Source organism: Agelaius tricolor, unplaced genomic scaffold, assembly GCF_023055355.1.
Source record: "Agelaius tricolor isolate 1412-34295 unplaced genomic scaffold, bAgeTri1.0.p SCAF_23, whole genome shotgun sequence".
NCBI classification, from domain to species: domain Eukaryota; kingdom Metazoa; phylum Chordata; class Aves; order Passeriformes; family Icteridae; genus Agelaius; species Agelaius tricolor.
Window position 1 is genome coordinate 5,201,994 of NW_027269283.1, and position 26,946 is coordinate 5,228,939.

A 26,946-nucleotide genomic window follows, 5' to 3' on the forward strand; every position below is an offset into this window, starting at 1 on the left:
GCTCTTGAGCAGAGCAGCCCTGAGATGCTGGGCCAGGGGTTTTCCCATTGCTCCGGTGTTTAACAGTCTGCACTGCCCTCCTGCTCCTCCTGGGGAGCCACTGCCCAAATCAGGGATGAAGCTGGAGCAGGGGGAGGCTCAGGCTTTGTTTTTCTCCCCTCAAACTACAGAGCAAACAGGACCATGTGATGTGCTAACCAATGTGCTTTATTTTAAGTTTTCCACAATCATTAAGGATTTTGTTTGAACATTGAGGATTTTTTTTTAAACTTGATTGATCAAAGTTCCACATTCAATTGGTTTTGGCGATTTCAGTTCATCCCCCTCGAGTTCCCACCTGCCACATCACCCCAAGGGGACCCCCATAGGGTAACCCCTGCAGCAGCAGCTGGTGAACACCTCCCTGCCAGCCCTCCTACCTGGCCCTGGGGGTTATCAGCAGCACAGGAGCAGGGGGATGCACTGGATCCCTACCCCGGGCCAGTTCATCTTGTCAGCTCCACCAGTTTACATTGTCAGAGAAACCGGTCCCAGCACAGGGATCCAGTCACTCACCTTCCACAAAACAAGAATCAGATCCTTCATCATTCAATCATCTATTTCAATGACTGATGATTTAAGTTTAATATTTTATATTCTTACAGAAAATAAAATAAAAATAATTGGATAAAATGGTGATTAAAATCACAGTCAATTTGCAATGCTTTCATTGAAAGTACCCACGCAATCTGATTTAAGAAGACGTTAAGAATCAAATCTATTTTTTAAGAATTGTCAATAATATTCCAATGCAACTTGTCCACTGACCTGTGACTCAGTGGGTCATTTGTGAGTGAGTCAATCTCACAGCCTAAGACTGGCCACAGTTACCAACAGTGAAACACCACTGATGTCCAAAGTTATGCCAGGAATTAATTTGGTCCCAAGCCCCCATCCGTGCACTCAGTGCAAAGAACCAGGCAGCAGTCGCTGTCCCAGGTTTTCAAAACATTGAACACGTTTGGAAACAAACTGTGGCCTTCCAGTTTCCAAAGCATGGAGCAATGCACCAAGTCCTACCAACACATCTCCTGAGTCACCCCTTCACACACAAACCTGAGGAAATGCTCTTCCTCCTCCATGAGAGAATTACTCATGAGATGGCAACGAGACCCCAGCCCTACACCCTGCCAGAATCCCCCGGCCACGCCGCCCTCTCCCCGGGCAGACTCTGACACACTCACTCATGTTGGGTTGCACATCAATAATCCAGTTGCCTCCACCCTGTTGCCAGGGCTGCTTTCCAAAAGGAGGTAGGGTATCAGAAGCTGGAGCAGCAAGGCTCATCAGCTCTCATGGGGGGACAGGCATCTACCCAAAGATGCTCCATGCTTACAGGTTGTCCAGTTAACAACCACCTGTGACAGAAGGACTCTGGGAGAGTCGGATTTGTACCTGCAAAAGGTGGGGAAAGATCTCCAGAGAAAATAACGAATGGATGTTGTGACACTGACCAGAATTTCTAGAAATAAAATTAAACCAGAAGGTCCCACACAGTGTGAGCGGCCACGTGGCTTTTCCTCCTGTGCAAGCTCTGACGATTCCAGTGCCCCAGTCCTAAGTGAGTGAGTCCTTCCCCGGGGGTGGCTTTGTTCATATTTTATTTAGTGCACTTAAAGTGACATTTTCTACAGCTGTCAAAAGTGAGGTGGCATTTTCTGCATGGATGTTGGCCCATGCAGGGAAGGTCCCCAGCTGGAAGATGCTCTTGGCCCATGTGTTCATAGCCAGGCTAAGAAGCAGAACTCCCATAAGATTCATGAGCAACCCAGTTCTTGCCTACAAAAGAAATACAAAGACAGCTGTTGAGTTTAGACTGGACATCTACAGCATGTGAAGCACGAAGCTATTTGAATGCAAACATTATAAAAATGGAAGGTTTAATTGCTGTTAATATTAGCAACATTTTAAGCAAGCTTAAAGCCACAAAGGCCATTCTGCAGCTGCTTACCAAGCTTTGATCCATCAAAAACACTAACATCTGTTTAGCCTCAGGAATGTGAGCAGGAACTGAGACTAAGCCTAATTTTACTCATAAGCTTTGTTTCACTGAGCTGGGGAAATTTTCCTGCATCCAGAAACCTATGAATGTTGAGCTGTTGACACTAGAGAAACAGTACAAGGGGCTGGGGGATGTTGACCACATTCAAGACCACTTTTATCACCATTTGGAGCCATGGTGGCTCCAAATTTCAACTTCATGCAAGCTCCTTCCATCCTGTGCCTTCAAACACCCTTGAGAACAGCATCAGACTTCTGTCTTCTCATTTTACTACATATTGAGCACTAACAATACAGAAAAAAAAACCTTCTTTAAACACTCAGGCTGATTGTTTTCATCATTTTATGTATCTAAAGGAACTTACCATATCCTTGACCATCAAATGTCCAGAGGAAAAGGCAATTGAGTTGGGAGGTGTTGAGACTGGCAACATGAATGCATAGGAGCATCCTATAGTTCCTGGTATCATTAAATAGAGGGGATTCACTTTCAGACGAATGGCCTGGAAAACCAGAAAGGAACAGAAATCGGACCTTGGGGATTTGAGCTGCCAACAGATGAACCAAAGGGTGCAAACAGCCAGTGTGCTGTGCACAGCTCCATCCCACACTCTGTCATAAATAATCACATCTCTCACAACAAAGTCTGAAGGATTATTATCCTTCAGTGCCCACATTATGCTACAGGACTTGTTGCTCCCAAGGGTTTTGAAGAGCCTGAAGCCCAGGAGCAGGAAGATTCCCCAGTGCCTGTCCCAGCACAGACCCAACACAAACCCACCCACCCAGGGGGCAGGGCAAAGAGGGGGCAGAGGAGGAGCTGCTCTTGCCATGGGATGACCTTACCAGCTCTGCCAAGACAGGCAGAAAGATGATAATAGTGGCAGTGTTGCTGGCAAACTCCGTGAACAAGGCGATGACAACCGTGATGAGGATGACGGCCACGGGAGGGGGCACACCCTCCAGGGGATGCAGACGGCCTCCTATCCACACAGACAAGCCAGACTCCTGCAGAAGGGACAGAAAAAACAGGAGCCATCCTCCTGCATCCCGGCAGGGGAACTGCTCCTCTCCTAGAACTTGTCCTCGGGGTGTCTCACAGCAAGCAGCTTGCAAGGAGCTGCAGATATCTGCTGTGTATAGCTGTCACTTGGAGCTGACAAGTATGTCCTTTGAGTGTGATGACTCCATTGATACAAGTTTTCCAAAGCCCAATGGGAGCACCAAGTGACCCCTGCTAGGATCCAACCCTGCTGGGCAGGATGATGCCTCACCTCACAGCCCTTGGCCATGGCAAAGCCTCCTCCAAGCAGCAGGATGATGTTCCAGGGCACTGTCTCCTGGGCCTTCCTCCAAGTCAGCAAGGGCTGGGTCTCTGTGTTTGGTGCTGGACAAAGAGGAGAGGCCTGTGTCAAACACCCACCCAAAGAGGAGCATCAGTCATGGCCTGACTGAATGACAGCACGAGCCTGACAGCAGCGCTGAAGCTCACTGACCATGAGTTGCTGATCAAATGCACACATGGAGTGTCTTGAGTTAGCCAGCTAAAGGAACATTTAACTTGGTATCAGATGTAAAAATAAAACAAAAAAAATTCTAGCAATTAAGTTTTCTTTGAGGTTTTCTTGATTTAATATTTAATATGGGGTTAATTTTCTCTCTGTAACAGACATAAACACCATCTTCAACAGATGGGGGTCCATAGAAGGAGGAAATTTTCTGCCATTTGAATTAAATATGTTATTAATTTTTTATTCAACAGCCAGTGAGTTTAACAGCAGAGAGCTCATCTCCCCTAAAAGCCATTTCTTAATACGTGATAAAGTGAGCTCTGTTGTATGGAAGGATGCACTAATGGGACTGAAATTTTCTGTTGAAAAAGGGCACATATTTTATCCACAGGAGGCCTGATTAAACATCTTCCTGTGTATGGACAACACAACAAATGTGCATAACTCAGAGCAGCTGCTATTTTGTTCCCACAGATCCCAGGCGATTCTCCATCATCCACAAAAGGTCTTCAGCTCTTTCTCCCCATTCAGATCATCTCTTATTCCAAGCAGTTTATGAATTGAAATTTGTATTTCATTGCTCCTCAAGAGGACTGACCCAAGACTTCAGAACCTGCTGGAGAGTTTGAGCTTTAGGAATTTAGGAATTATTCCAGAAACTGAGGAAGGGCACCTATGTCTGAGAATGGACAGCTAGCCCAGCTCTGCCCTCTCAGAGGTCCATGCTCCCTCGAAGGACAGGAGCCTTTGGGAAGTCAGACCCCAAACCTCTGTTCCACCATCAGATCTGCTGTGTAAATGAACATCATGGGTAAATGAACACCCATTTCAGGTCACTTCATCCCACCATGGCATCAACCCTGACAGCTGCATGAGCAACTGAGCCATTCCTGCCATCAGCAGCAGGGCAGTGACTGCTGAGCCTCTGCTGGTGCTTCAGATTTTTTTTAAAAAAGCCTCTCTAGGATCAAATGGCACCTTGAACCACCCTGCTCCACACTGCAGCTCCAAGGGGGGACAGCATTGCTCCTTGCCAGGACACAGGCAAGCACACAGCCCCTGCCTGGAGGGGTCTCCTACTCACCTTTCAGGTCAAACCACCACCTGAAGGAAGGTTTTTGTGAAGGGAAGAAGAACAGTATAATCACAATGGTGATTCCTGTAACTGCATCTGAGATAAACCTGTCCAAAAGCAGCAGAAACACTTGTAAGAAGCACAAGCCTGTAGAATTACAAAGTTTATGAGAACACGGATTTACCAAAGAAGATTACAAGTTTCCATCAGGTTTGAACAATGCTTGTTGTTCAGAGTTCTTTTCTTTTTTAATTCCCTGTCGAGCTAATTTTCTACCATGGGTTGTGAACCCCCCAGAAAAGCTGCCCTACAAAAGTAAAAACCAAGATCTAATTCCCTCCACACTGATGTTCTGGTTTTCTGATTGCAGAGTTATTAGGACAAGTTTCCTGAGCCTATTGCAGGGAGGAAGAGAGACAGAGCCCAAACCATCTCATTTACATGAGCTCTTTGCAAAATGCTCAAACTGTCAGGTGAAAGGCAGGCTCCATCCAGTAAAAACCTTAAGCATGTGTTAGATTTAAGGAGTTATTAACTGATGAGGAAAAGGTCCATAACTACTTTATTAAGGAAACATTTATCAAACTAGGATTTTGTTTGAAAAAACCCACCAAACTATGAAAATCTCTTATTTTAAGAAATAACAACACCCTCTGAGCTCTAGCATCCCCTAACTGCTGTGTCTATTCAACTTCACAAGGTATGGTTGTCACAGGGGACACAAACTTGGCAAACAGACATGATGGGACTCAGAATCAGCTCCTGCCATCTCTTTTCAGTCTTTAGACCACTGGTGAAAACAGTGAATTGCCTAAAGAACTCAGTATTTCACTGCAAATATACCTATAAACAGCATTCCCAACTTTAAATCCTCAAACAGACACATCACAACTTCCCACCAGCTTCATGCACCTCCTACCCTAGGAGACAGAAAATGCAAAGTTGGCTCTGCTACTTGATGCTCAGCTAATTTATTCCAGGAAATCTGAGTAATAGTGTTAAGCAACACAATCAGAAACTCAGGAATGTCAGTGAATTGGAAATGTTACTGCAAAATGGCAGAGTGGAAGGAAAATAAAGTCTTACCCTGGTGCAAACAAGCTTGCCCAGCCTGGAATGAATTTGGGATCCCTGGAGAACAGCATGATTGCAAACATGCAGAAGAAGAAGAAAATGGCCTGTTCTGCAAACCTGAAATGGAAAGAAATGAGGTCAAAATGCTGATGTGCTAAAGGGGTGGATCCAAGCTAGGACAAGTATCCAGCTCCTGCTGCAGCATCTTGGCTGGGAAGTGAGGCTGATTTTCTAAAACCAGCTACAGTGACACATTGGGACAGACTGTAAATCTATTTGCAAATACTGGTGTTTGCCAGCAATAGTCTCTTATTGGAAAACATGAAGGAGAGGCAGGATGGAGATCAGGAATGCCCCAGTGTGGGATGCAAGGCTGACCCTCTGCGTGTGGAAGGGCCCAGCAGCTCCTCGTGGTCACTCCCCTGACCATGTCCCTCCAGGACAGCAGCCAGGGATGGTGGCACTGCAGCTCAAGCCATACAAAAGGATGACTGAGATTCAAATCATACATGAGACAGCAGGAGCAAATTCCTCCAAGGTCAAAATCTAAGCACTGTCCCTTAGACACATGACAAGCAGCAGGGTAAAAGGCAATAGCATTCACTAAGTATCTAGTGGAGTTAAGGTTTAACCAAGGTTTAAGATGATGCCTCAAAATTCTATTTAAAATCTCTCTGAGCACAGGCAAGGGCACACAAGCCCTTGGGAAGAGGCTGCTTGAGCTGATTTTTAGTTATGGGGCTGCTAATCAAATTGGTGGAGCTCAGCTTAATGGACTTTCCCACTCCTAGATCTCAAAGTGGGACTTTGATTCTTTCAGAGACATTTTGCAGGCTGCTCGATAATGTACTGAATGGAACAAATAAACCAATTGCTTTCATTTACAGCACAGGCACAGAGAGCTGCCTTTGAAGAACCACTCCATGTTCCACACAACAGAAATAATTACAATGTCAATAGCATGACACAAACATCACTGGATATTCACAGCACTGCCCTGAGTATGAAAATATTATTTTACAGATGGGGAAAGACAGAGCATTTAAGGAAAAACCCTACAGTTCCAACAGTCTTCAGTAGTCTTGGCTGCCCAGAATATCAGTGGAGGGTTGGACATATGCAAGGTTGGATTTCAGCTTTTCCTGCTTCCCCCTTTTTCTTGGCATTTCTCAGAAGTCTAAAACTCATGTTTCTTTCAGCTGGTGCCTTACTCCAAAATATAATCCCCATCATTGCAGTTTGTACCAGCTTTTACTTTCCTCACTTGACTAGCATAGTTGAAGGAATTATTCAGAAAAAATAATTTGTTCCATGGCATGGATCTGACTTCTTTCTTTATACTTTCTCTGAGCTTTAAGATTTCCTAAAGTATATCCACCATCCATATCATTCATATCCATAATTTGATTCATCAGCCTTCTCAGCAAATGCCTCCTGTATGCACAAACCCTTGAAATCCAGCCTGTGTTGTCTAGCACCTATCTCACACAGAACTGGGTTTGTTCCTGGAGTAGAAAAATCATAAAGAGTAATTAAACAACCCAGCATGAATTCCCTCTATACCAGGAATGCTGTTGTTCAGAAGATTTGAGTGCAAGCTGCTATTTGCAATTATTCATGCTAGCAAAGGTGAGGAGGCTGGAGCATGCAAAAAGCAAAGTTCAGCAGGTTACAAACAGACTCAGTAGAAATATAGGTATAATTTTCTTTAAAAATCTCCATTCCCCACAGTCCTCCACTCTTAAAACAGGATATTTGCAAACCCACTGAATTTCTTTCTCATTTCTATCCCAGCTTTACAACTCACTTTGTTGGACCCAGTTTCTGGTAGTCCTCCTTTATCACCTCCTTGGCTCGGGCTTCTGCATCCACTCTTATATTTGACTTTTTTGTTTTCCAGCCCCTGCCAAGAAACACAATTATATTTTTACATGCATTTTTACATGCCTCTGACCTAAGTGACACATAGGAAATAATGCATTTTCTATGCAGCACATGCAGGACTCAGTGTCCTTCTCCAGCACCTGCTCTTCAAGGTTCAAAGAGCTGCACGTCTCTGGCAGCTCAGTTTGTGTTATCTTCAGATTATGAAGAGTAACAATGAAAATCTCTGCTGAGATAAAGGTAATAAGGCTTTATTTTATATATCCTTTGTCTCTGCATTCATACAAAGGAGTCTCTGCAGAGGTGAGGAAGTTTCCTCTCATTTATATTCTGAACTGTTTCCTCCAGCATGGGCTGTGATTGCCAAATGAAAGTCCCAACATTGCAGGATTTCCTTGTCTTCCTTCCAAGCAAGTTACCTACTTGGGCAGAACGACTAGGAATAGGGTGACACAGAAAATTAATCTGTCCCTTCATTTTTCAAGTCACTTGTAATTTCCTGGGTGATCCCAGGATGCTGCTGGGGATCAACAAAAAATGTGAGGAATTTCTAAGTGGCCGGGAATGTTAATGTGCTCCTGGCTAAGCCTCTTAGCCTGGCTGCACTGACTGCTCACAGTTTGCTCCTTTGCAGCATGTGTGTACAAATGATATATTCATATCTTGCACTTCATCTCCCATCACAGCCCATGACACTGAACCTGGTTTCTAACACTGTGACCTTGATTAAAACTACAGCCCCAAATTCTGTATCAGACACATCTGCCCATCCCCATGGTCCCCTGCCCTTCCTTAATTCATTTGTTGTTTCAAAGGGTGGCTGGATGTTCTATAGACATGAATGGTTGATCATTCAGAAGCTCCTGCATTTCAAGTTCCTGGCCCTTTAATTTCTTGGTTTTTGGGAGGTGTTTTTAACAGCAGCCTCATCTCAGCCAGCCCACTTCAAAAAGCTCCATTCCCCACAGTCCTCCACTCTTAAAACAGGATATTTCCAAACCCACTGAATTTCTTTCTCATTTCTCTCCCAGCTTTACAACTCCCTTTGTTGGACCCAGTTTCTGGTAGTCCTCCTTTATCACCTCAGCCTTTCAATGCCTTTTGGATTCAAGCAAAGCCCAGGTGTCCCCCTGCCCGTGCCCTGCTGCAGACACCCAGGACCTGCCCACAGAGAAATCAGGCACCATCCCCAGGCAGCCACAGCCCAAGCACGGCTCCTGTGGAGCCTTGGCTGTACTCGAGGAGCTTTGCAGTGTCCCCTCCACCACGGGGGAATTCTGGCATCTGTGCTGGCCCAGCTATCCCAATAGAGCTGAGCCTGAGCTGGGGATGAGCCAAAGCAAACACAGAGCATCACGTCCCTGAGCTCCACAGCAGCTCTGCCTTTCCCTGGCTTTGGCCTCTTCTCTCACCTGAGGGGCTCTGGGCACGTGCCATGCCCAGGGACACGGGAATTCAGCCCTGCACAAGCCCTGGCACACGGGGAGAGCAGCACAGCTCTCAGCAGTGAGCTGGCCAAGCATCACACAGCAGCAGCACCCAGAGCCTCCTGAGAGCCCCAGCAGCAGGACAAGGACAAGCCTTTGGCATTTTCTAGATTAAAACTTTCCCATTGATCTTTTTTTCCCCTATGTCTGAGACAATGTAAATATTTGGACACCTGTTCTTCTTTTTCCTCTCTCCCAACATTTGCATTTTAAAGTCTAAACAACAATTAAAGGCTTTTCTAAATATCACAAATTCTGTATGGTCCCTGGAGGAAGCAAGACTCTGACTTTGTTACCATCACTTGTGAGAGTGTGGAGGGGGAAAAAGATTCTCCACATGAGCAGCAGAGCAGTGCTGCAATCGCTGAAGGCTGTGCACACTGAGGGGTTGCATGTGTCCAGCAAAGATTTACTGGAAAAACATGTTATTCTCAGTTACAGATTAACACCTTGTTGTAAAATTAAGCCCTGTTGTGAAGTAACCTGTTCCAAACCCAGGTTTTTGCCCCAAGAAGAGTCTCTGTCTCTTTCTTGGGGAACTAAGATTTTATCATGGTGTTCAAAGCTAGATCCTGCTTTTCCTTTTGTCATTAAAAGTCTGCCATTTACCCTCCAAAAGCCAAGGTCAGGCAGTAAAACAACCTTTAAAAATTATACATTTAACTGAGTGAATACAATGCATACTCTGTACATGGATTTAATTTGGATAAAATATATGTAACTATGAGATATCTTTAAAACCTTCCTATTCTATATCAGCTTTTTAAAATAGATGACTTGCTATGGGATAGGCCTGCTAGAGTTAGTTGTAAATTCTCCCACTTTCCTGGGTGATATCAGTAGATTTAGGATGAGAAGCATGAGGAAAACATATTATAATGCTAATATAACCAGACTACATATGTGTATAGTGAATATCAACATACCTCAGGTTAATTCCTCCATACAAGATGGAGATCCATAGCCATCCCATGAGAAGAAAAATCAGCATTAAAGGAAATGCAAACATAAACCAAGAACCAAAGTTCACCACATCACATTCTGGAAAATAACTAAGCAAACGGGAAAAATCAAGTTAATGCAAGATGGGAAAGCAGCCCTTCCATCCATGGGTAAACAAGCATCTGAAACCAGCAGTGCAATGTCCCACAAACCTGCCCCTGTGCATTTCCCTGTGAGTTATCTGGACATAAGGAAATGTGAGGAGTGTTGTGCTGGGACAGCTCCCAGGACACCCTGCCACCCCCATCTCACCCAGCCCAGCTGTGAGAGCCCTGGAAATCTCCCTCCAGCTGGACAATGCCTCCATGCAAAGATCCTCCTGAACACCCAGGATTAAATCTGCTACAGGAACTGCTGGAGAGTCGGGACATGAACCTGGCAGGGATGCTGCAGTGCCCAGGACAGGCTGTATGTACTCCTTGTAGAGGTCAGCAAAAGTAAGAAATACCTGTGGGCACCTGGGGCTGGCACAAATCTCTGCTCCTATGCACATAGGAGGAATATTTTATGACTAAGAAGTAGTGGGTTCATTATTTTTCTTTCTGCCATACAGCAGTAGCTATAATTGCTCACAAAGCACTGCATCAAAACAGTTACCAGGTTAATTGTAGGTGTGGAGTCAAGTCCCATTAAATTCAATGGGATTAAAAGCATCAGTGAGGTGAAGCACACATGCTCCAGTTTGGCTGACAGCCTGCCTGGCTAGGCTGGAAACCTGATTATTAAATCTAAGGTTGGTGCACTCCCTGCTTTCATTCCCCAAACACTCTGGAAGGGCATGGGTTATCCAAGCCAGCACTGAGCACAGAAAGGAATTTCCTGCAGGGATGAAGAACATGTCTGTGTCCTGCAGGATTTACAAGGACCCCAGGACAGGCTCCCATACCTCTTCAGCTGTCCCAGAAGGATGAGGTTTGGTGCAGTTCCTGTCAGCGTTGCTGTACCTCCAATGCTGGCTGCATATGGGATTGAGATGAGGAAACCTTTCCAGATGTTTGTTTTGTATTCCTCCTCCTTCTTTAAGTCTGAGAGAGCATCACTGGAAAGCTCCTTCTCCTCCGCCAGATCTTTGCTTTAAAACAGTCCAAAAGAGAATCCGGTGAAAGCCCTGGTTTAAATACAGTGCAACCACTTCAGAGCCTTGACAGAAGGAAAATTCCCAGTTTTTAGAATTCCAAGCTACCAGTGTGGTGCTCAAGGACACCTTGGGAGCTCAGTGCTGCAGAGGGGTCTGCTTGGTGAAGTGCCACATGGGACTGTCAGCCCTGCAGAGGACAGAGCACCCCCAGACCCATCCATGGGAGCTGGGGGTGCCTGTGCCTTGCCCAGCCCCTCAGCAGCTTGTAACACTGAGCACAAAGTCCACAGGACTGCCAAAAGGAAAAAGAACTAAAATTTGATAGATTTGAGGGAAGAAACATCTGTTCCTGTGCTCCTCCCCATCCTTGTCATCAAAGCAGGACCATCACCAGTGTGCAACTCCTGGGGGTTTTAACTCATTGGCTTCACACATTTGATGCTCCTGAGAAAACCAAGGCACAAATCCCCAGCAGGAGACACCTTTGGCTATGATTTCAGAGTGGCTGAAAAAAAACCTCTGTAATGATTTGGACATGCAGAGGGATGCTGGACACACAGAGGAGGGTTTTTATCATCAGTGATCAGGATGTTCAGTATGATCAAAACATTGCAATGATTGAATTTCAAATTCCTAACACTTGGTCTAGCTCAGGGGATAATTCTCTCTCAACTCTCTAATACAAACTTTATAGTTAACTTACTCCTCAGTACTTGCCAGAAACTGCATCTCAGTTGGTACAGTGTAAAGTTTATTCTGCTGTAAAGATGCTGAAAAAGAAAGATGAGGACTTTAAAACAGTTCAAAGCATCTAGAAAATTCTCCTTGAACCAAACAGAGGGACAGAGGAAACAACTACCATTTTAGAGGAGGGGCTGTGCAAATGAAGGGTGAGCTCACACCATGGGGATGGGGTCAGGAGATCACACCTGGCAGGGATGAAGGAGCCCTCCTCCTTCTGCCACTGCTCCAGCCCCACCACAGCACCCAGCTTCTCCTCCAACACCCAGGCACTTGGTCCCTTTACAGCCTTTGCCACAGGCTGGCCTTTGGGATCTTCTAACACAGCCCAGACTTCGAGGGTATCCCTTACCAAGCCATGAGTTTGGGGTGGGTTTTCTTGGGGGAGGATTAACTTGAATCATTCTTAGGAAGGATCACTGTTGGGCTTTGCTGTATCTGTAAGGCAGGTTTCCCAAGGCACAGCCAGAGCATTCCCTGTCACTGAGCTTCATTCCCATGGGGTGAGAATTTTACACCCTGCAGACATCTAGTGCAGTCACCATAAGGCTGCAATTCCTTCTTTAAAGACACATTTGGGGATTAGGTTTTTTGCCAGCTCCTCCAAAAGCCACCCTGACAGCAAAGACCATTCCAAGCCCATCATCCTCTCCACAAATGCCAGAGCCTGCAGGCTGAGCAGCCAGGCCCAGTACTCTGGGAGCTGCACACCCCTTGACCACACCAACCGATGGGAGAACTCAGAAATCAAAAAATAGAAATGCAACACAATCACTCTGTGTTAGCAGACCTGACATTAAGGCTCACGGCATTTGTGGTTATGGCTTGACCTCCTGAGGCTGGGAGATGTGAAACCAAACCTCATTTTCCACATTCCTCACAGGACTGGAGCACTTGTGAGTTTTATCCACCTTCAGCCCACGTGGCCCTTCCCCATCCCTGCTGGCTCTGCTGCCTTTCCTCGTCCTCTCTGCATGGTTTTGGGTCCAGAGGTTGGTGTGCCTGCACTTCCCTGTGCTCTGCAGACAGCTACAAACAGAGAGCCCCATTCCTGCTACTGCCACCCAAACAATCCCCACATTTCTCTGCACCCTTCTTAGCCCAAAACCCAATCCCCTTCCACCCAGTGTGACCTGGATATCAAAAGCATGGAGAGAAGCCATCGGTCAAAGTCTCTGGACCCACTCACATGTGCACCAAGACACCGTGCTCGTTCCAGCTCAGTGAACCAAGGACTTTTGCAATGTCATGTTTTACACATGGCTAATTTACTGAATTGGAGTTAATTGGCTTGGACACACACATGCTGAGCTTTCATCCCAACCTTGCCATGATGAAGGGATGTAATTAGAAGGATGAACATTAACCCATGGTTGACTGTTGGTCCCTCAATGGATTTAGCCCAAAGGCTCTTACACTTCTGTCCCACTGAAGCCCAGTCCTGGCTCTGCAAAAACATTTCATTCTATTCAACATTTTTAAAATTTTATTCCCTTGCTAAGCTCAGACTACCAGCCCATCTGAGCAGGACCATCTGTGAGTTATTTTTTAAGGAAGAATTGCAAAGGTAACCATGCAAAGGAAAGCCAGGCATACTGCAGAGATTTTCCTATGAAATTTATAAAAAATGAATTGAAAATTATTACAGGTCCATAAGTCAGAAAAGGCCAAAGGTAACAGAGTTTGGACCCAGCTGTGCATACCTCTCACAGAGCACTATGAGGATTCTGTGGCCATTTCACCAAAATACCTCATATACCTTAGAGGCAGAAATGCTTTTCCTAGATAATTTTTGCTTAATGACATTTTTTACTGTTTCTAAAAGGTTGAAAAGACCTGAAAAGGACTATTTCCACTTTTCTTGTGATTTTTGCCTGGAGATATTTAAGGTGCTCAGAGAAATGAAACATTGCCAATGAGGGGTTGGTTAGTGGGCAGAAGCAGAGAGAGGTCAGGGTCACTGGCACAGCAACTTCCAGCTTGTCACACACCTGTTGCTGGAGATGTCAGACAGAACTGCAGGGCTCACCTCCAAAAGGAAAGTTCTAGATGCTGAAAAATGTCTGTTGGTGTTAAATTTATAACCTTGCTTTGATCCACCAAAACCAGCTGGGACTTCAGCCACCCAACCTCACTGCCTGCTCTCCTGCATCAGAAGCCAAGCGTGTGAAAATGAACAAATCATTACACTCAGTTTTAGCTGTCAATGACACAAGAAAATAAATATTTGCTGATATGTAACATGCTGCCCACATGGTTGAGCATGGACATAAGTGACCAAAATCTTGATATTCTCTCATCAGGAAGAAAGTGTCACCAGCTGATCAGAGATCACTTAAATTCAGGCTTCATGTGTGCAAGCAAAGTCCTACACAAAACTGGTTTCATACACTTGTTGAATTTTTTGCTGTGAGTCAAATGCTTTGAAATGTCACATATTCTTTATTATATTTTAAATTGTTATTTTTAACTACCCAAATATTTTTTTTTTGCCTCATGGATTCTACCACAGTGTTATGAAACCAAGTCAATTGGCAAACTGATCTTATCACATGCCATTGTACAAGTTTTCTTGCACATACAGCTCCTTTCACAAATGAATCTTTTTTGAAGCACAGATCACAATTCAGATAGATCATAAACATTTAATAACCTATGAAATGAGTATATCTTTTTCTCATCTGCACATCTCCACTCCTAAGTGTAATGTGAGATTCATCACTTTTTCAAGGAACTCAGCTTTGCTCATCCATTTAGGAAGATTACAGAAAAGGATGAGTCTGCCTTGGGACACTAAAGTTCAAATAAAAAGTCTACATAAAAATGCAGATTTTTATGCATGAAATGTACATTTTACAGGTGATTCCTCCTTTGTTCATATAATAAATAAACTTTTGAAAGCCTTTATCTCAAAAAAAAAACCACAAAACCCCCAAACATAATCACACCATCACATGATATTTGCAAAGCATCACTTTATTCATTCTTCTACCTGCATGCCCCTCCTTTGCCTTTTCTGGTTTCTCTTACCACTGCAAGTGTGAGTCAAGGATGTTAATTCTGTGCTTAACAGTGTCTAGGACAAGGTGGGGAATCTTCCTTTTATGTGTTCCCAACCTCTACTGTACTTACAGCCACAACTACACAGTCAGTTTCAGAGGCTGGGGACAAGAAGGTTAAAAGCAGACTGACAAGACACAGAACAGGAAATTATAGCAAGGAAATCAGTGAGGTTGATTTTAATAGATGTGAATAGTCAAAAATTCAAAAAGCAAACATGGTAAAGCAACCTGGAGTGCAAATATCTCATAATTGCTGAACATCAATGATGAATGATTAACTATATCTTTATTAGATGTGCACATGTTTGAGCCTTCTCCTGGGGACTCCTTTATCTGCCTTAGGACTCAGCAGGAACTAAGAAGCCATTGCTTTTAAATCACAGAGGCAGATGAATTACTAATTAGTGCAAGAAGAAGCAGAAGAAGAAGCTGTGAGTACTGCTCCAGCTACCAGCAATAGCTGCAAAGGGGAAGTCAGGATGTCATTTCTGGATTGCTGTTTCTCATCACTGTCTGCCAGAAGCCCAAAGTTCTGGTGATTTCCTTGTGAAGAGAGGGCTGGAGAAAGGTCTTACCTGGCCACATACCCCTGACCTATCCTCAACCTGCTCAGGAGCAACACCACACAGCAACATGGAGATGGAAAAAATCACAAAGCACTTTAGAGACAGATATTTCACCTGCTAGCCTTCCCTTGAGTCCCCTGCTTTCTCCTCCAGCTCAGGCTCCAGTTCCATGGCTGAACAAGCAGGAAAACAAGAGAACACACAGGTCCCAAGTGCACAACAGCTCTGTGTGCCACAGGGAGGGACCCCACTCATCACCTGCCCTATCTACAGCCCTCCCTGGCTCCAGCTATCCCCACAGCATCCCTACAAATCCCACCACCACTGTGCCACAGAGCTGGACTTTAACCTGTGCCAGCAGCAGCTTTATGGAGCAGGTTGGCTGGGCATCACCTCTTTTTGCTTTTCCAGGCCACTCATAAGCATTGCCTCCTGCATGACATGAGAAAAGGGCAGACAAAAGGGAGTTTTCTGCCAATATTCTTCCACCATGGGAATAAAGGGTGCAGTAAAGGGGGACCAGCCCTGAGATTGAGCTGCAAGCTAATGAACATGGTATTTGTGCCAGTAAAGTCAATAAAATGGGGCAGATTTGAGGGCAGCAGGGCCAGACCTCAGCTGGCTTATACTACTGCCCTGTCTCAATTACCTTGGTTTTCTTCATTTTCCCTGTTCATATCCTTAGATGTGTCTTTCTCCCCAAAGAGGCTTTTTAAAATTGCATTTGCAATTGGAAGCATCATAGCAGTGGAGGCAGTATTACTTAACCACATGGACAGGAAAGACGTTGTCAACATCATCCCTAAGATTAGTCTGAAAGAGAGAAAAAAGGAAAAGCTGAATTTCTTCAGTTTGGCAAGTTCTCTGACACATTGGGAGGAAAAGCTCATGCGCAGAGACAACAAAACCAATACCAAAAAGGATTTCTATGACTCTCCTGAAACTGGATGGAGCACAAGTATGGGACTGACCCAAATGATTCTCCCTGTGCTGCACTGGCCCAGGGGCAAACAGCTGAACAAATGGAGAAAAGGGGGTGTGGGCAGCCCCTACTATTGGAGCAGCACAGCAGAGCCTCTTCCCAAGCCCCTGCAGCTCACAGCCCCAGGGAGAACCCCCATAGTCACCTGGCTGGCTGCACTCCCACCAGCATGAGCACCCGGAGGGCAATCCTGCGGTGTAAATTCCACTCCTCAATGGCCGAGGCCATGATTAAACCACTGAGGAACAGGAAATTGGTGTCTAAAAAGTATTGTGGGCAAACTTTGTTAGATGGGAGGATCCCCAGGAAGGGAAAGAGGACGATGGGCAGCAGAGCTGTCACAGCCAAGGGCAGGGCCTCGGTGCACCAGTACAGGGCCATCAGCAGGATCACATAGAGGCATCTTCCTTCCTGCAAAAGGAGGAGAGGAAAAGTGAGATGTGGCATTACAGAGACATCTTGGCACTTGGAGACGCTTAGAGAAGCAAAATGTTCCAGTTACTCCCTTAAGGATACAGTACTTCTCCCAAATCATTTCCATCAAGTACAACATCCACCCTCCTACATTGTGTAAGGAGCTCAGGACTGATCTGAGACCACAGCAAAACCAAAATCCTCCTTGACTGCCTGATCTTCCCACGTGCTTGCAGGCATCAACCAAGGAATCTGCCCTACAATACTGAATTAGGGCTGGCATTGCTGCTGACATGCTCAGGTGTCTGACCCATTTAACGTTTGTGCTTTCCCTACAAGTTCCGCAGACCGTGCTCTGCACAGCTATGCAAAAACAGCCTCGGGAGATGGATGCCCCCCACATTTGCAATAGGCAGCACTCAGAAAGGATTCTTTTCTTGGATCAGAGTCTCCCAAGAGATTTATGAGAGCCCATTCCATGGGAAGGGATCCCAGTCCCTACGGAAATCAGTAAATCAAGCACCCTGGTGTCACAGCACTTCCTGTGGGCTGCATCGCTCAGCATCACCCCGGCCTTGGCCAAGGCTGGCAGGAGCCCAGGGTCCCCAGGCCACAGTGTGAATTCACCCATCCACCCAGGAGGCACAAACTAGACCAAAGCCATTTGTCACCACAGCCAAAACAATGAGCAATGGGAGGAAGTCGGGAGAGCGGCCCCGAGCCCAGGACGGGAGAGCCCAGGGCAGAGCTGAGCTGGGGCACAGCAGGGCTGAACAGGGACATTGTCAGCAAGCACAGGCAGAGCGCCCGCTGCACTATAAATAACTGCTGAGCATCACTTGGAAGCCACAGAACTATTTATTTTATCACTTTTCCAGCTTGTTGTGCAGGTTGAATTGCTACTCAAAGGCATCTCTGTGCCTCTGCTGGGACCTTCCTCCCCTGGGCTTCTGAGGGGGAGACGAAGGCTCTGCGCCCTGCCAAGGCTGGGGACTGTGGGAGCTCCATTTTGGGGATAATGTGGCCTCAGCCCCATCATTTGAGGGCTCAGCCAGGCAGCAGAGCAGGTACAGCATAGCCACCACCTGCCTGTTCACCTACAATTTGCTGCAGGCCTCGGCTGAAGGAGGTCAAAACCAACATGGATTCATGTTCACTGCATCTGCAAGTGAAGGTTTGAAAGCTGGACAAAATGACAGATTTCCTCATTTTGTTTTAGCACCCAGGCTTTGCATTGGCAAGGGGTGCTACTAGCAAGGCCCCAGCACTTCAGTGCACGTGGAAACATGAGCACAGCAGAACTGAGTGTAACTGATTTTTTTTTTTTCATACATTAATTGTAGCAGTGTCAGTGCCTCATATGAAGTGCCTAAGATCTGGATTTAAAGATGACTTTCAGACCTAATTTTGGATGCCAGTAAAATGACATATGAGAGTGTGTGAGGCAAAACCCTCAGGCTCAGCCCAGCCCTGGCAGCTCTCATGAGCTCCCTGTGCTTCATTTCCCCCAAACCAGCAGGACCAGAGCAGCAAACCTGGCAGTGCTAAACTGTACAAAAATAAAGAATCACGGTTTCAAGTGTTTGCCACCAGATTAGTGATTCAATTCCTGTGCCAACTGATAATTCCTCTTTACTATGGTTCTTTTTAAATGCCAAATAAATAGCTTTGCTCTCATTAAGCTCTCTTCCATTTGATTTCCAAAGGCCATATGGATAATTTTTTTCTCTCACTGGCAAAATATTCTTCAGTTTGCCACAAGGAAAGTTGCACCAAAGTCAACTTCAAAATAAAGACACTTTAGCTCTTACTGGAGTAGAGCAACTGAAAATATTTAACAATGACACAAGAGCATATCAGTGAAGGCTTTAATTGACTTTACAAAATAGATGATGTACAATTTAGAAAACTAATTATAAGTAATGGAGATTTCTTCTCCAGTGTATGGAAAATGTTCTGGAAAACACTGCAATGAGACACAGCATCAATCTAATAACTCCTCTTCACTGCAAGATCAAAAGCCAAGGGGTAAAAATGAAACAGGGCAGAAAGAACTGCTGTGTGAGAGGCTTCCCTGAATTTTTGAAACCTATATGGATCAACAGGAAATCACTTGAAGAAAGCAGTAGTACTGTTTATCCAATTTATTCTACCCTAAAAGAGGACATATTGCAGCTATATTGGTTTTTGAGATGGGACCACCGTTGAACAAAAAAGGAACAAGACCAATCCACAATAACTTCAATTTCAACCAAGTATTCCCCAGAATTAAAAAAAAAATCATCAATAAAATTGAACCAAACTCTCTATGAAATTGAAAGCTTTTTGATTTCAAGATATTTTGCAAATGTTCATTAATTGATGTCCCCAGTGTTTGGTATGTTTGGTTAGAACACAAGCAATTAATGCTAACAAATGTCAGGTCCTTTGGGGATTTGGCCAAGGGTGCCCCTGGACAGGCTGGGCTGAACTCGCTGCTCTGTGTGGCACCATCACCTCCACATCTTCATCCTTCCATCCCTTGGCTGCATCCTTCTCAGGACTCCTACTACTTCTTGTATCTCCCTGCAGCTTTGTATTTACATTTTTCAACAGAATTCTCTCAAAGTTCATGGTGGCACATACGAACTTTAAAATGGATCTTGTGATCAGGTTAATTTTATAGCCACTTAATGATTTCCAGGAAAGCACTTGTGGCTCTGGACTGCAGCAGCTCCTTCTTCCTGTTGCTCAAGAGCCTTGGGATCGACCTCTGCCCCTCCAGATACAGATGCTGTCTTTGCTGCACTCAAGCACTGGGGATTTTCCACGCTGGGGGACCTGCTGAGCTGTGGCAGGGGAAGCCAAGGCACGAGGTTGTCTCCTGTAGCCTCTGGGAAGGGCAGATGAGGCGCCCCAGGGAAAGGAGGCTCTGGCAGGGAATGTGGGTCAGGTGAGGCGAGCGGGCTCAGCCAGGCACAGCACTGGGGCACAGGGACAGCCTGAAAGGGACACCAGGACCTTCAGCTGGACCTTGTTCCCCATCAGACCCACTGCCCACAGCTTCCCCACCCAGCAGACTCAGTGCTCAAAGCAGCCCTGCCTTGGCACTGCCAAATTCTGGGTTTTCTCCATCAACCCCTGAATGCTGCATGGTCATCACAGCCCCATCAGCCACACAGGCTCCCCACCACCCTCTAACCAGGTAAAAGAGTGGCAGACAGGGCTCCTCCAGGACCTTGATACCAACACCAAGAGAGATTTTGGCTGAATTGGAACTTTTCAAGCCCTTTTATCCCTCTGCTATCACCAAGAAACATCCTACCTGTGATATCCAGAACTGCCTGGAGCAGAAAACAAGCACTGAGTGTTGTCATGGCACAGCTGTGACTGTGCTACCAGCCCCACTGTGCCTGTTCTCCAGCAGGATGGATCTGGGAATCTGATTCCTACCAACCCAGCTCCTGCAAGCATTATGTAATCTGGACTCAGCCCAAGCCCTGTTTACCAGCCTCCCTGCCAGTGCAGTCCTTTTGCTCCTGCTGGCTATTTGCAGAGTGGCTAGAAAGGGGCCAGTAACACAGGGCCACAAAGCTGCAAGAGCTTCAGGGAATCTATTTTCCTCTGCTAAAATGACATAAAGCTTATTAAACACTTTTATTTGAACTCCTTGAGATATCTCGTAGTTGGCAAAAAAAATGCAGCTCTGTTTTAAAATGAGACAGCTGAAGCTCAGATAAAGTGGGCAAATTGAGTGTGTGGCAAAAAGTCACCAACTCAACAAAGAGCAGCCTGGAAGGCTCTTCACTGCTCTTGTCAACTTTCACACAAATACCACATTTATCACTTGGCTGTGGGTAGCCAGTCCTGTGGCTGTGTTGAGCTAATTACATATTATGATCTCCCATCTTCTTTTTTTATTTTAATACTTCCCAAGGGAGGCTACAGATCAGCCTGGCATGTGCTCAGCATCCCTGGTGATCTCCATCTCTTCTGGGGCTTGTAGAAACACACCCACTTTATTGGTACACAACAAACTCTTCAGGCTCTTGAAAAGTTATTGTATGGAAGTTATCTGAACTTAGAGATTTTAAAGTAGCCAAGGTTAGATGTATGAAATTTTAAATGTCCATTTAGTTACTGTCACAGTAAAAATATTTATTATCAGTCAATTTCTTAGACTGTAGGATGGCACTATCAGAATTTTGCTCAGTATAGAACATAGAGAAATGGAAGAAATCCCTGGGCAGGGTGTTGAGGGTGATGACACAAATGTTGTAATCTGTTGCCAGATGGACAGTGCAGAAAAAGCCACATTCTGTTTTATATGCAGTTGTGTTTTCCAATTTATACTAACTCCTGTCAATAAAGATTTCCCTTTCCCCCAACCCAAGAATTGCTGCTTTCACACCCTCCCAGTGCCAGCTTGCTCTTTGCCAGGCTGTCCCTCTCTCTGGATTGAAGCTCACAGAGAATGTGGTAAAATGCAGCCACTGTACCTTCAGTTATCCCCCTCTTTCCCCACTGAAGTTCTTGCTCTCATCTTTTATCTGACCATTGCTTCTAGTTCTGTGAAACTGGCCTTCCCAAATCACCACACACAAACACTGCAGGGATGTACTTTGTATAAGAAATGTAAAACCAGGCTGCAATCACTTATTTCTCCTGCCAGGCTGCTCTCTAGCCTGTTCCCTGCCTGTCCATGCTCCTGCTCTGTTCTCCTGACAGGATCCAGCAGGCAGGACAGCCCACTCCCATCCCCTTTGTCTACCTTTGCATCACCCCTCTGCCCACAAAGACACCCTTCATCACCCTTCATGCTCTTTGCTCTCCAGGGCAAGCAGTGTCATTTTTCTTCTGGAAGATCTCAAAGTCTCCTGGTACTAACCAGGAGGACCCATCACCATCATCCAAGCTAATTTTAAATTGCTCCATGGCCACTGAGGAAGTCAAGTCTGTTTTCTGAAGGCACTGGGCCCTATTTGCCTGCTCAGAGCTCCTTTTAGCAGATTTGGCTGCCTCAGCTGTTACCAAGCCAAGAGGCTGTAGACATTGAGTTCATTAGAAGCTGTTGGAACAAGCTCTTTGCACAGCTCATTAAAAGTGCCCCCATGCCCCTTCCAGCAGAACAGTTCCTCCAGCCCCTCCTGCCCTGCCCCAGCTCTTTGCAATCATTCACAGCCCCCCAAGCAGGGGGGTCACAGGCACTCCCACTCACGGGACAAATATTCAGCCATTTCAGCAGCAACCAGAGCAAGAGGTGACACACAGACCCCTGTGCAGAGAACTGGCTCCACACAGAGCATTTCCTTCTGCTGCCTGATGTGGTGGGCACAAAGCACTGTTCCAGACACAGCTTGGGGAGCACACCCTGAGGTCTCAGCAAACACACCCACAAAGCAGAAATTTCATTCCTCTATTTAGCAGAAAGGAGGCTGCAGACAAAACCATTTACACCAGCCTCCCTCTACACAACCACCACCTACAGAGGCCATCAATTTTAATTGCCCATTAAAAACAAGGGCAATTAACAGCAGCAGTGGCAGCCCTGTCACCATCCCTCTGCGAAGGGACTCACATAAGGATCTGGAGAAAAACCACTGCAGAGTGACAGCTGGCAAGAGCTCTAATCACAGCTTGAAGATGTGAACACTGGAGTCCATCACCAGTGAGCAAGAGCAGACCTGATGGAGGATTCTTCTCTTTTGTGTTTCCAGGGGGATTTCACTTAAGTGTAGGGAAAACCCACTGCACCCACATCCTAGGGCATCACTCAGAAAGGACATACTAACCCAAGGAGCCACAGCCTGTTGTGTTCTATCACTTTAAGTCATGAGTTCCTGGTCTCCAGATCCAAGTGAAATGTTGCCCATGAAATGAAAGCTGAGGTGGCTTTTTATGGTAGAAATCCTTTGGGTGATTAAAATTGCAGAGCATCCCAGTAGGGAGTAAATGGTGACATGATGTGAGAACAGATTTTTAACATCGACAGAGAGGAAATTACTGCAGAGGTGCCTGTAAGACACATTCTCACAAGGGAAGGCTCATCCTGAGACCAGCAGAGGCTGAGCCTCACAGCTTCTCCTCTCCTACCAGTTTCTGTTGCACCGTGCCAGGCAGCATTCCAACATCCCAGCAGGAGCACAGGGCTCTCTCTCCAGCTTGTCCAACACCCCCGTGCTGCAGATGCACGAGCACTCGGCAGCATCCCGGCTGTTCCAGTGGCTGCACATCACCAGCACTCCTCCTGCCCCAGCCTGCTGTCCCTGGATGCCCTGCCTGGGACAGGCTCCCAGTGACTCCAGCACAGCCCAGCCAGTTGAGTTCTCGCTGGCCACCTGCAGCAGCTCTCACGAGCTGGCTGCCCAGGAGAGGCCAGGCTGGGCTGCAGTCCCGTGGCAGGACAGACGGACGCCTGACCGGCGGTGCAGCGAGGGCACGCAGCCTTTGCCATCACGTGCCAGGGCGACTTCCACACTCTGCCACCCCTGATCCCCTGCCTGCTGACCCTGTTCCTCCCCCTTGCTGCTCTCAGTGTGGTTAAAAGCATAACCTGCTCCTTCCCCTCCCACAGCCCCTCGCAGCTCGGGCTGTGGACAGGGGGTCAGGCGAGCTCCAGACGTCAGAACTTAATCCCCTGTTGATGCAACAGCAAGTTTCTTTTCTTGTTGAACAAGTGAGAGAGTTTAGTGTTGAAACCCTGGATGAATCATTGACCCCTGAACATGAACAGATACAATGGTGTACAGGAGTTAGCAGCCACAGGTTCCCCCTACGCCAAACCTTGGGAGAACTTGGGGAAGCTGCAGTTTGGACTTGCTTGAAACACTCACTCATGTGAGCATCCAGAATTTGACAGGCACCAGCCAGTGGCACTGCTACCACCTGTGGTACTTTAAAATCCATGGAGAATGAAGAACAGGTGAGCAACAGAGCAGCCAGCTCTGTCAGGGTCCCCTTCCATCACCACAGCTGTACCCCTGCTTTGCCACCCGCTCGGCTGCAAACATTTCCACTTTCCCAACACCATTTTTTCTTCAATAAAACAGCATTGATCAGACCACCCTCCCCATGAGGTCCTCCATGGACTGCACCCTAGAGTGGGCTACCAGCTCACTCTGGGGGCTGAGTGGGAGTGAGCAGCACCATTACACCACAGATATATTTTTTAGTTCTGTACACATACAGAAATCCCTTTCCTGAACATCCAAATCCTTGTACAGCCTGTGTAACACTACACACTTCAACCAGCACACAGAGCACCAAGATCAAGGCCCTTCCCACAGTGCTGGGTTCATCTGTGATTTCTTCTCACTATTAACCACTGCACAAAAACAGACATGAGCTTGCACTTAGCATACAGTGCATCTCCTCCCTCTCTAATCCTATCTCACAATTTTAACAAGTGCCAAAGCCAAACAGGATGCTATTAAATACACTTGAAGTCATTTGTTCAGCTATTGAAAATTAATGCAGAAATGTAACTATTCAGTTATGAATCTGCAAGGGAATTTAGTACCTGTTGTGCAATGTGTTTCCTACTCCTTGAGGGAGACATTCAACACAGTCCTATTCATAACTCAGCCAACAATACAAAACAGAGGAAAAAAGTGACATTAAATCAAAAGAAATGTCTCTTTTAATATATGGTGTCATTAAATAAAGCAATGGTCAATCTATTTTATTTTTTAATTTAACAGGTGTATTTTGTATCTCAAAGGAGAAGGTTTCACCTGACAAGCACTGAACAGGCAGAACTAAGTGCCAGCTCTGTGTCCTTACAGCTCCTAAACTATTCCACGTTTACTACATACTGATCATTACTTATTTTAAGTCATTCTCAAATGGATCTGAGTCAGAGCATGAGGGTGAAATCTGGCTCACGCTGAAGTCAATGGTGCAAAAAAAGTCCACAGGGCAGTGAAGACATCCACAGTGTCTTCACTGCCCTCTGGACTTCCACCCAAGGCTCAGAGGTTCCTGGTGCACAAGAGCTGTGCAAAAATTTCCTCCAGCCCCCAAAGCCTTGCCGCAGATTGCTTTATGTGCAGCTCATCACATGCTAAAGCACAAACCTTCGGAGGAGACCAGTTTCCACCTTTACAAAACAGCACTTATCTTACTCGCAAAGCCTTTTCAGCCACAGCACCAAAGTGCCCCGAGAGTCCCCCAGAGCGGGGCAGGAACTCGCAGCCCTGCGGCACAAACGGCAGCGCAGCTCCGCAGCTCCCGGTCCCACCGCCACTGCCGTCGCTCAGGGGATGTGCCAGCGGTGCCAGGTAAACTCCCAGCGCCGGGCACTTACCTTCTACCCCAGCCCTGCAAAGCCCCGCCCCGGGTGATGCTGGTCTTGCCTCAGTTTCCCCAGATGCCATTTGGGCACTACTGATAAAAGTTACAGGGCGCTTGGGTACCAGCAAGAAGCACTGATCATTGCCACTGAGCTCGAGCTGATACGATCCTCCCTCCTCCCAATGTCCATATAAGAAACATTAAACAGAATTCACGTTACCTATCCCTTCTACCCCCTATAAACCCGACATGACCGCAGGACGCCCCATCCATTCGCACTTTAAGTTGCAAAAGGGTGAGGAGCTGTGCAGCGCAGGCTCTGCTCCATGCTCAGGCAGCAGGGAGGCGAACACCGCTGCTGCTGAGGCAAGCGGTGGCACGGAGCCCCCAGGCTGTGTCCCCGATCCTCCCAGGGTGGAACGCCGCTCCACACACTCGGAGCTCCCGGTGCAGCATCCCCGGTGTGCTCTCCCGCTCCGTGTCCCGCAGTCTGTCTGTGCCCGTGCCCCGCACTCTGTCTGTGCCCGCGTCCCGCACTCTGTCTGTGCCCGCGTCCCGCACTCTGTCTGTGCCCGTGCCCCGCAGTTCTGTCTGTGCCCGCGTCCCGCAGTTCTGTCTGTGCCCGTGCCCCGCAGTTCTGTTTGTGCCCGTGTCCCGCACTCTGTCTGTGCCCGTGCCCCCCGCCCCGCAGCGGGGTCCCAAGCCCGCAGTGCCCACGCGGGGTCCCCCGGCGGTACCTTGGGGGGGAGGCTGAGCAGGACGGGCACCAGCGCCAGCGGCGCGCACAGCAGCACCACGAACCTCCGCACGCTCCACGCCTTCTTCACCAGCGCCCCCAGCGCCGCCATCCCGCGCCCATCGCCGCGGCCACCCCGCGCCCCCGCTTTATCCCCCGGGAACGGCCCTCCCGGTGGGCGGCACCCCCCCGGGACCCCCCGCCCTTCTCCGCCCCGCCTCGCCCTCCGGGAGGGGCCCCGCACCGCCCCACGGCGCTGCGCCCCGCTATACCGCCTCCTATCCCCGATACCCGCCCTTTATACGGCCCCTACATCCCCCTCCTTTCCCCCACCTCACCGTTTCCCAGCCTTTTTTCTTTTTCTTTTCTTTTTTTTTCTTTTTTCCTTATTAAAAATAAGCAAACACAACCAAACAAAAGGTCAGCGGCGCGGAGCGGGATAGAGCCATGGGAAATAGCGGAAAAGCAGGAGGAGAAGTCTTGGCTCACACAAGTGTGAGCTCCAGCAAGCAAGCGACGAGCCTTGACTGTACCCTCGGTGTCCTGTCGGGCTGGACCTTAAGGATGCTTCACGAGTCAAAAAGAAAACACAAAAGCTGCCCAGTTTGAACTCCGAGGGTGGATTTTCTTGCCAGCTCTGTCCTGTATTGGGGCCATCAGAAAGAAGATGGGGGAGTATGTGGGGCAGGACAGGATCCCCTCTCCTGACTGCGGTGAATCTCAGCAAGTGCTGCAGAAGCTGCTGGTCTCGTCTGAGCACAGTGAGAGGCAAACAGCCCAGGAAACTGAGCTGCTCCACTATCAGGATGAGCAAGAGATCAAAGCCAAGGGAGCTGCTTTTTACACTGCCTGGATTCTTGCAATTGAAGGGGTAAACAAAGCTGAGTGGTGGGGAGAAAAATGGGAAAGCAAAGTAACACCCTCAGTACTTCAGGAGCATACTCTGAGTGCCATATATGACAGAGAAACCTCTCCATTTCACAATTAATCAGCTTTCTGGAGAGTTACTCCTCTTTGACACCA

The 26,946-nt window shown here is 47.0% G+C and overlaps 1 protein-coding gene across 1 annotated transcript; it reads right to left on the reverse strand.

Annotated features, from left to right (window-relative positions):
* Positions 1-189: 189 nt before the first annotated feature.
* SLC13A3 (solute carrier family 13 member 3) lies at positions 190-26,056 on the reverse strand. The gene is made up of 13 exons (XM_071446560.1): positions 25,925-26,056; positions 16,648-16,913; positions 16,170-16,333; positions 11,855-11,921; positions 10,960-11,145; positions 9,998-10,123; positions 7,508-7,603; positions 5,713-5,817; positions 4,636-4,733; positions 3,315-3,427; positions 2,887-3,048; positions 2,406-2,543; positions 190-1,818 (listed from the first exon to the last, which is right to left on the reverse strand). Exons 1-13 carry the CDS (start codon positions 26,033-26,035, stop codon positions 1,633-1,635), a joined length of 1,818 nt encoding a protein of 605 aa, XP_071302661.1. The 5' UTR covers positions 26,036-26,056; the 3' UTR covers positions 190-1,632.
* Positions 26,057-26,946: the final 890 nt, after the last annotated feature.

Excerpts from the sequence above, each read along its gene's own strand:
- SLC13A3 (XM_071446560.1), bottom strand. The coding sequence starts at position 26,035 with ATGGCGGCGCTGGGGGCGCTGGTGAAGAAGGCGTGGAGCGTGCGGAGG. Across the intron at positions 11,146-11,854 it reads TTTCTGGCAAGTACTGAGGA|CAAAGATCTGGCGGAGGAGA; the intron begins GTAAGTTAACTA and ends ACTGTTTTAAAG. Across the intron at positions 10,124-10,959 it reads CTTCTGGGACAGCTGAAGAG|TTATTTTCCAGAATGTGATG; the intron begins GTATGGGAGCCT and ends CCGTTTGCTTAG.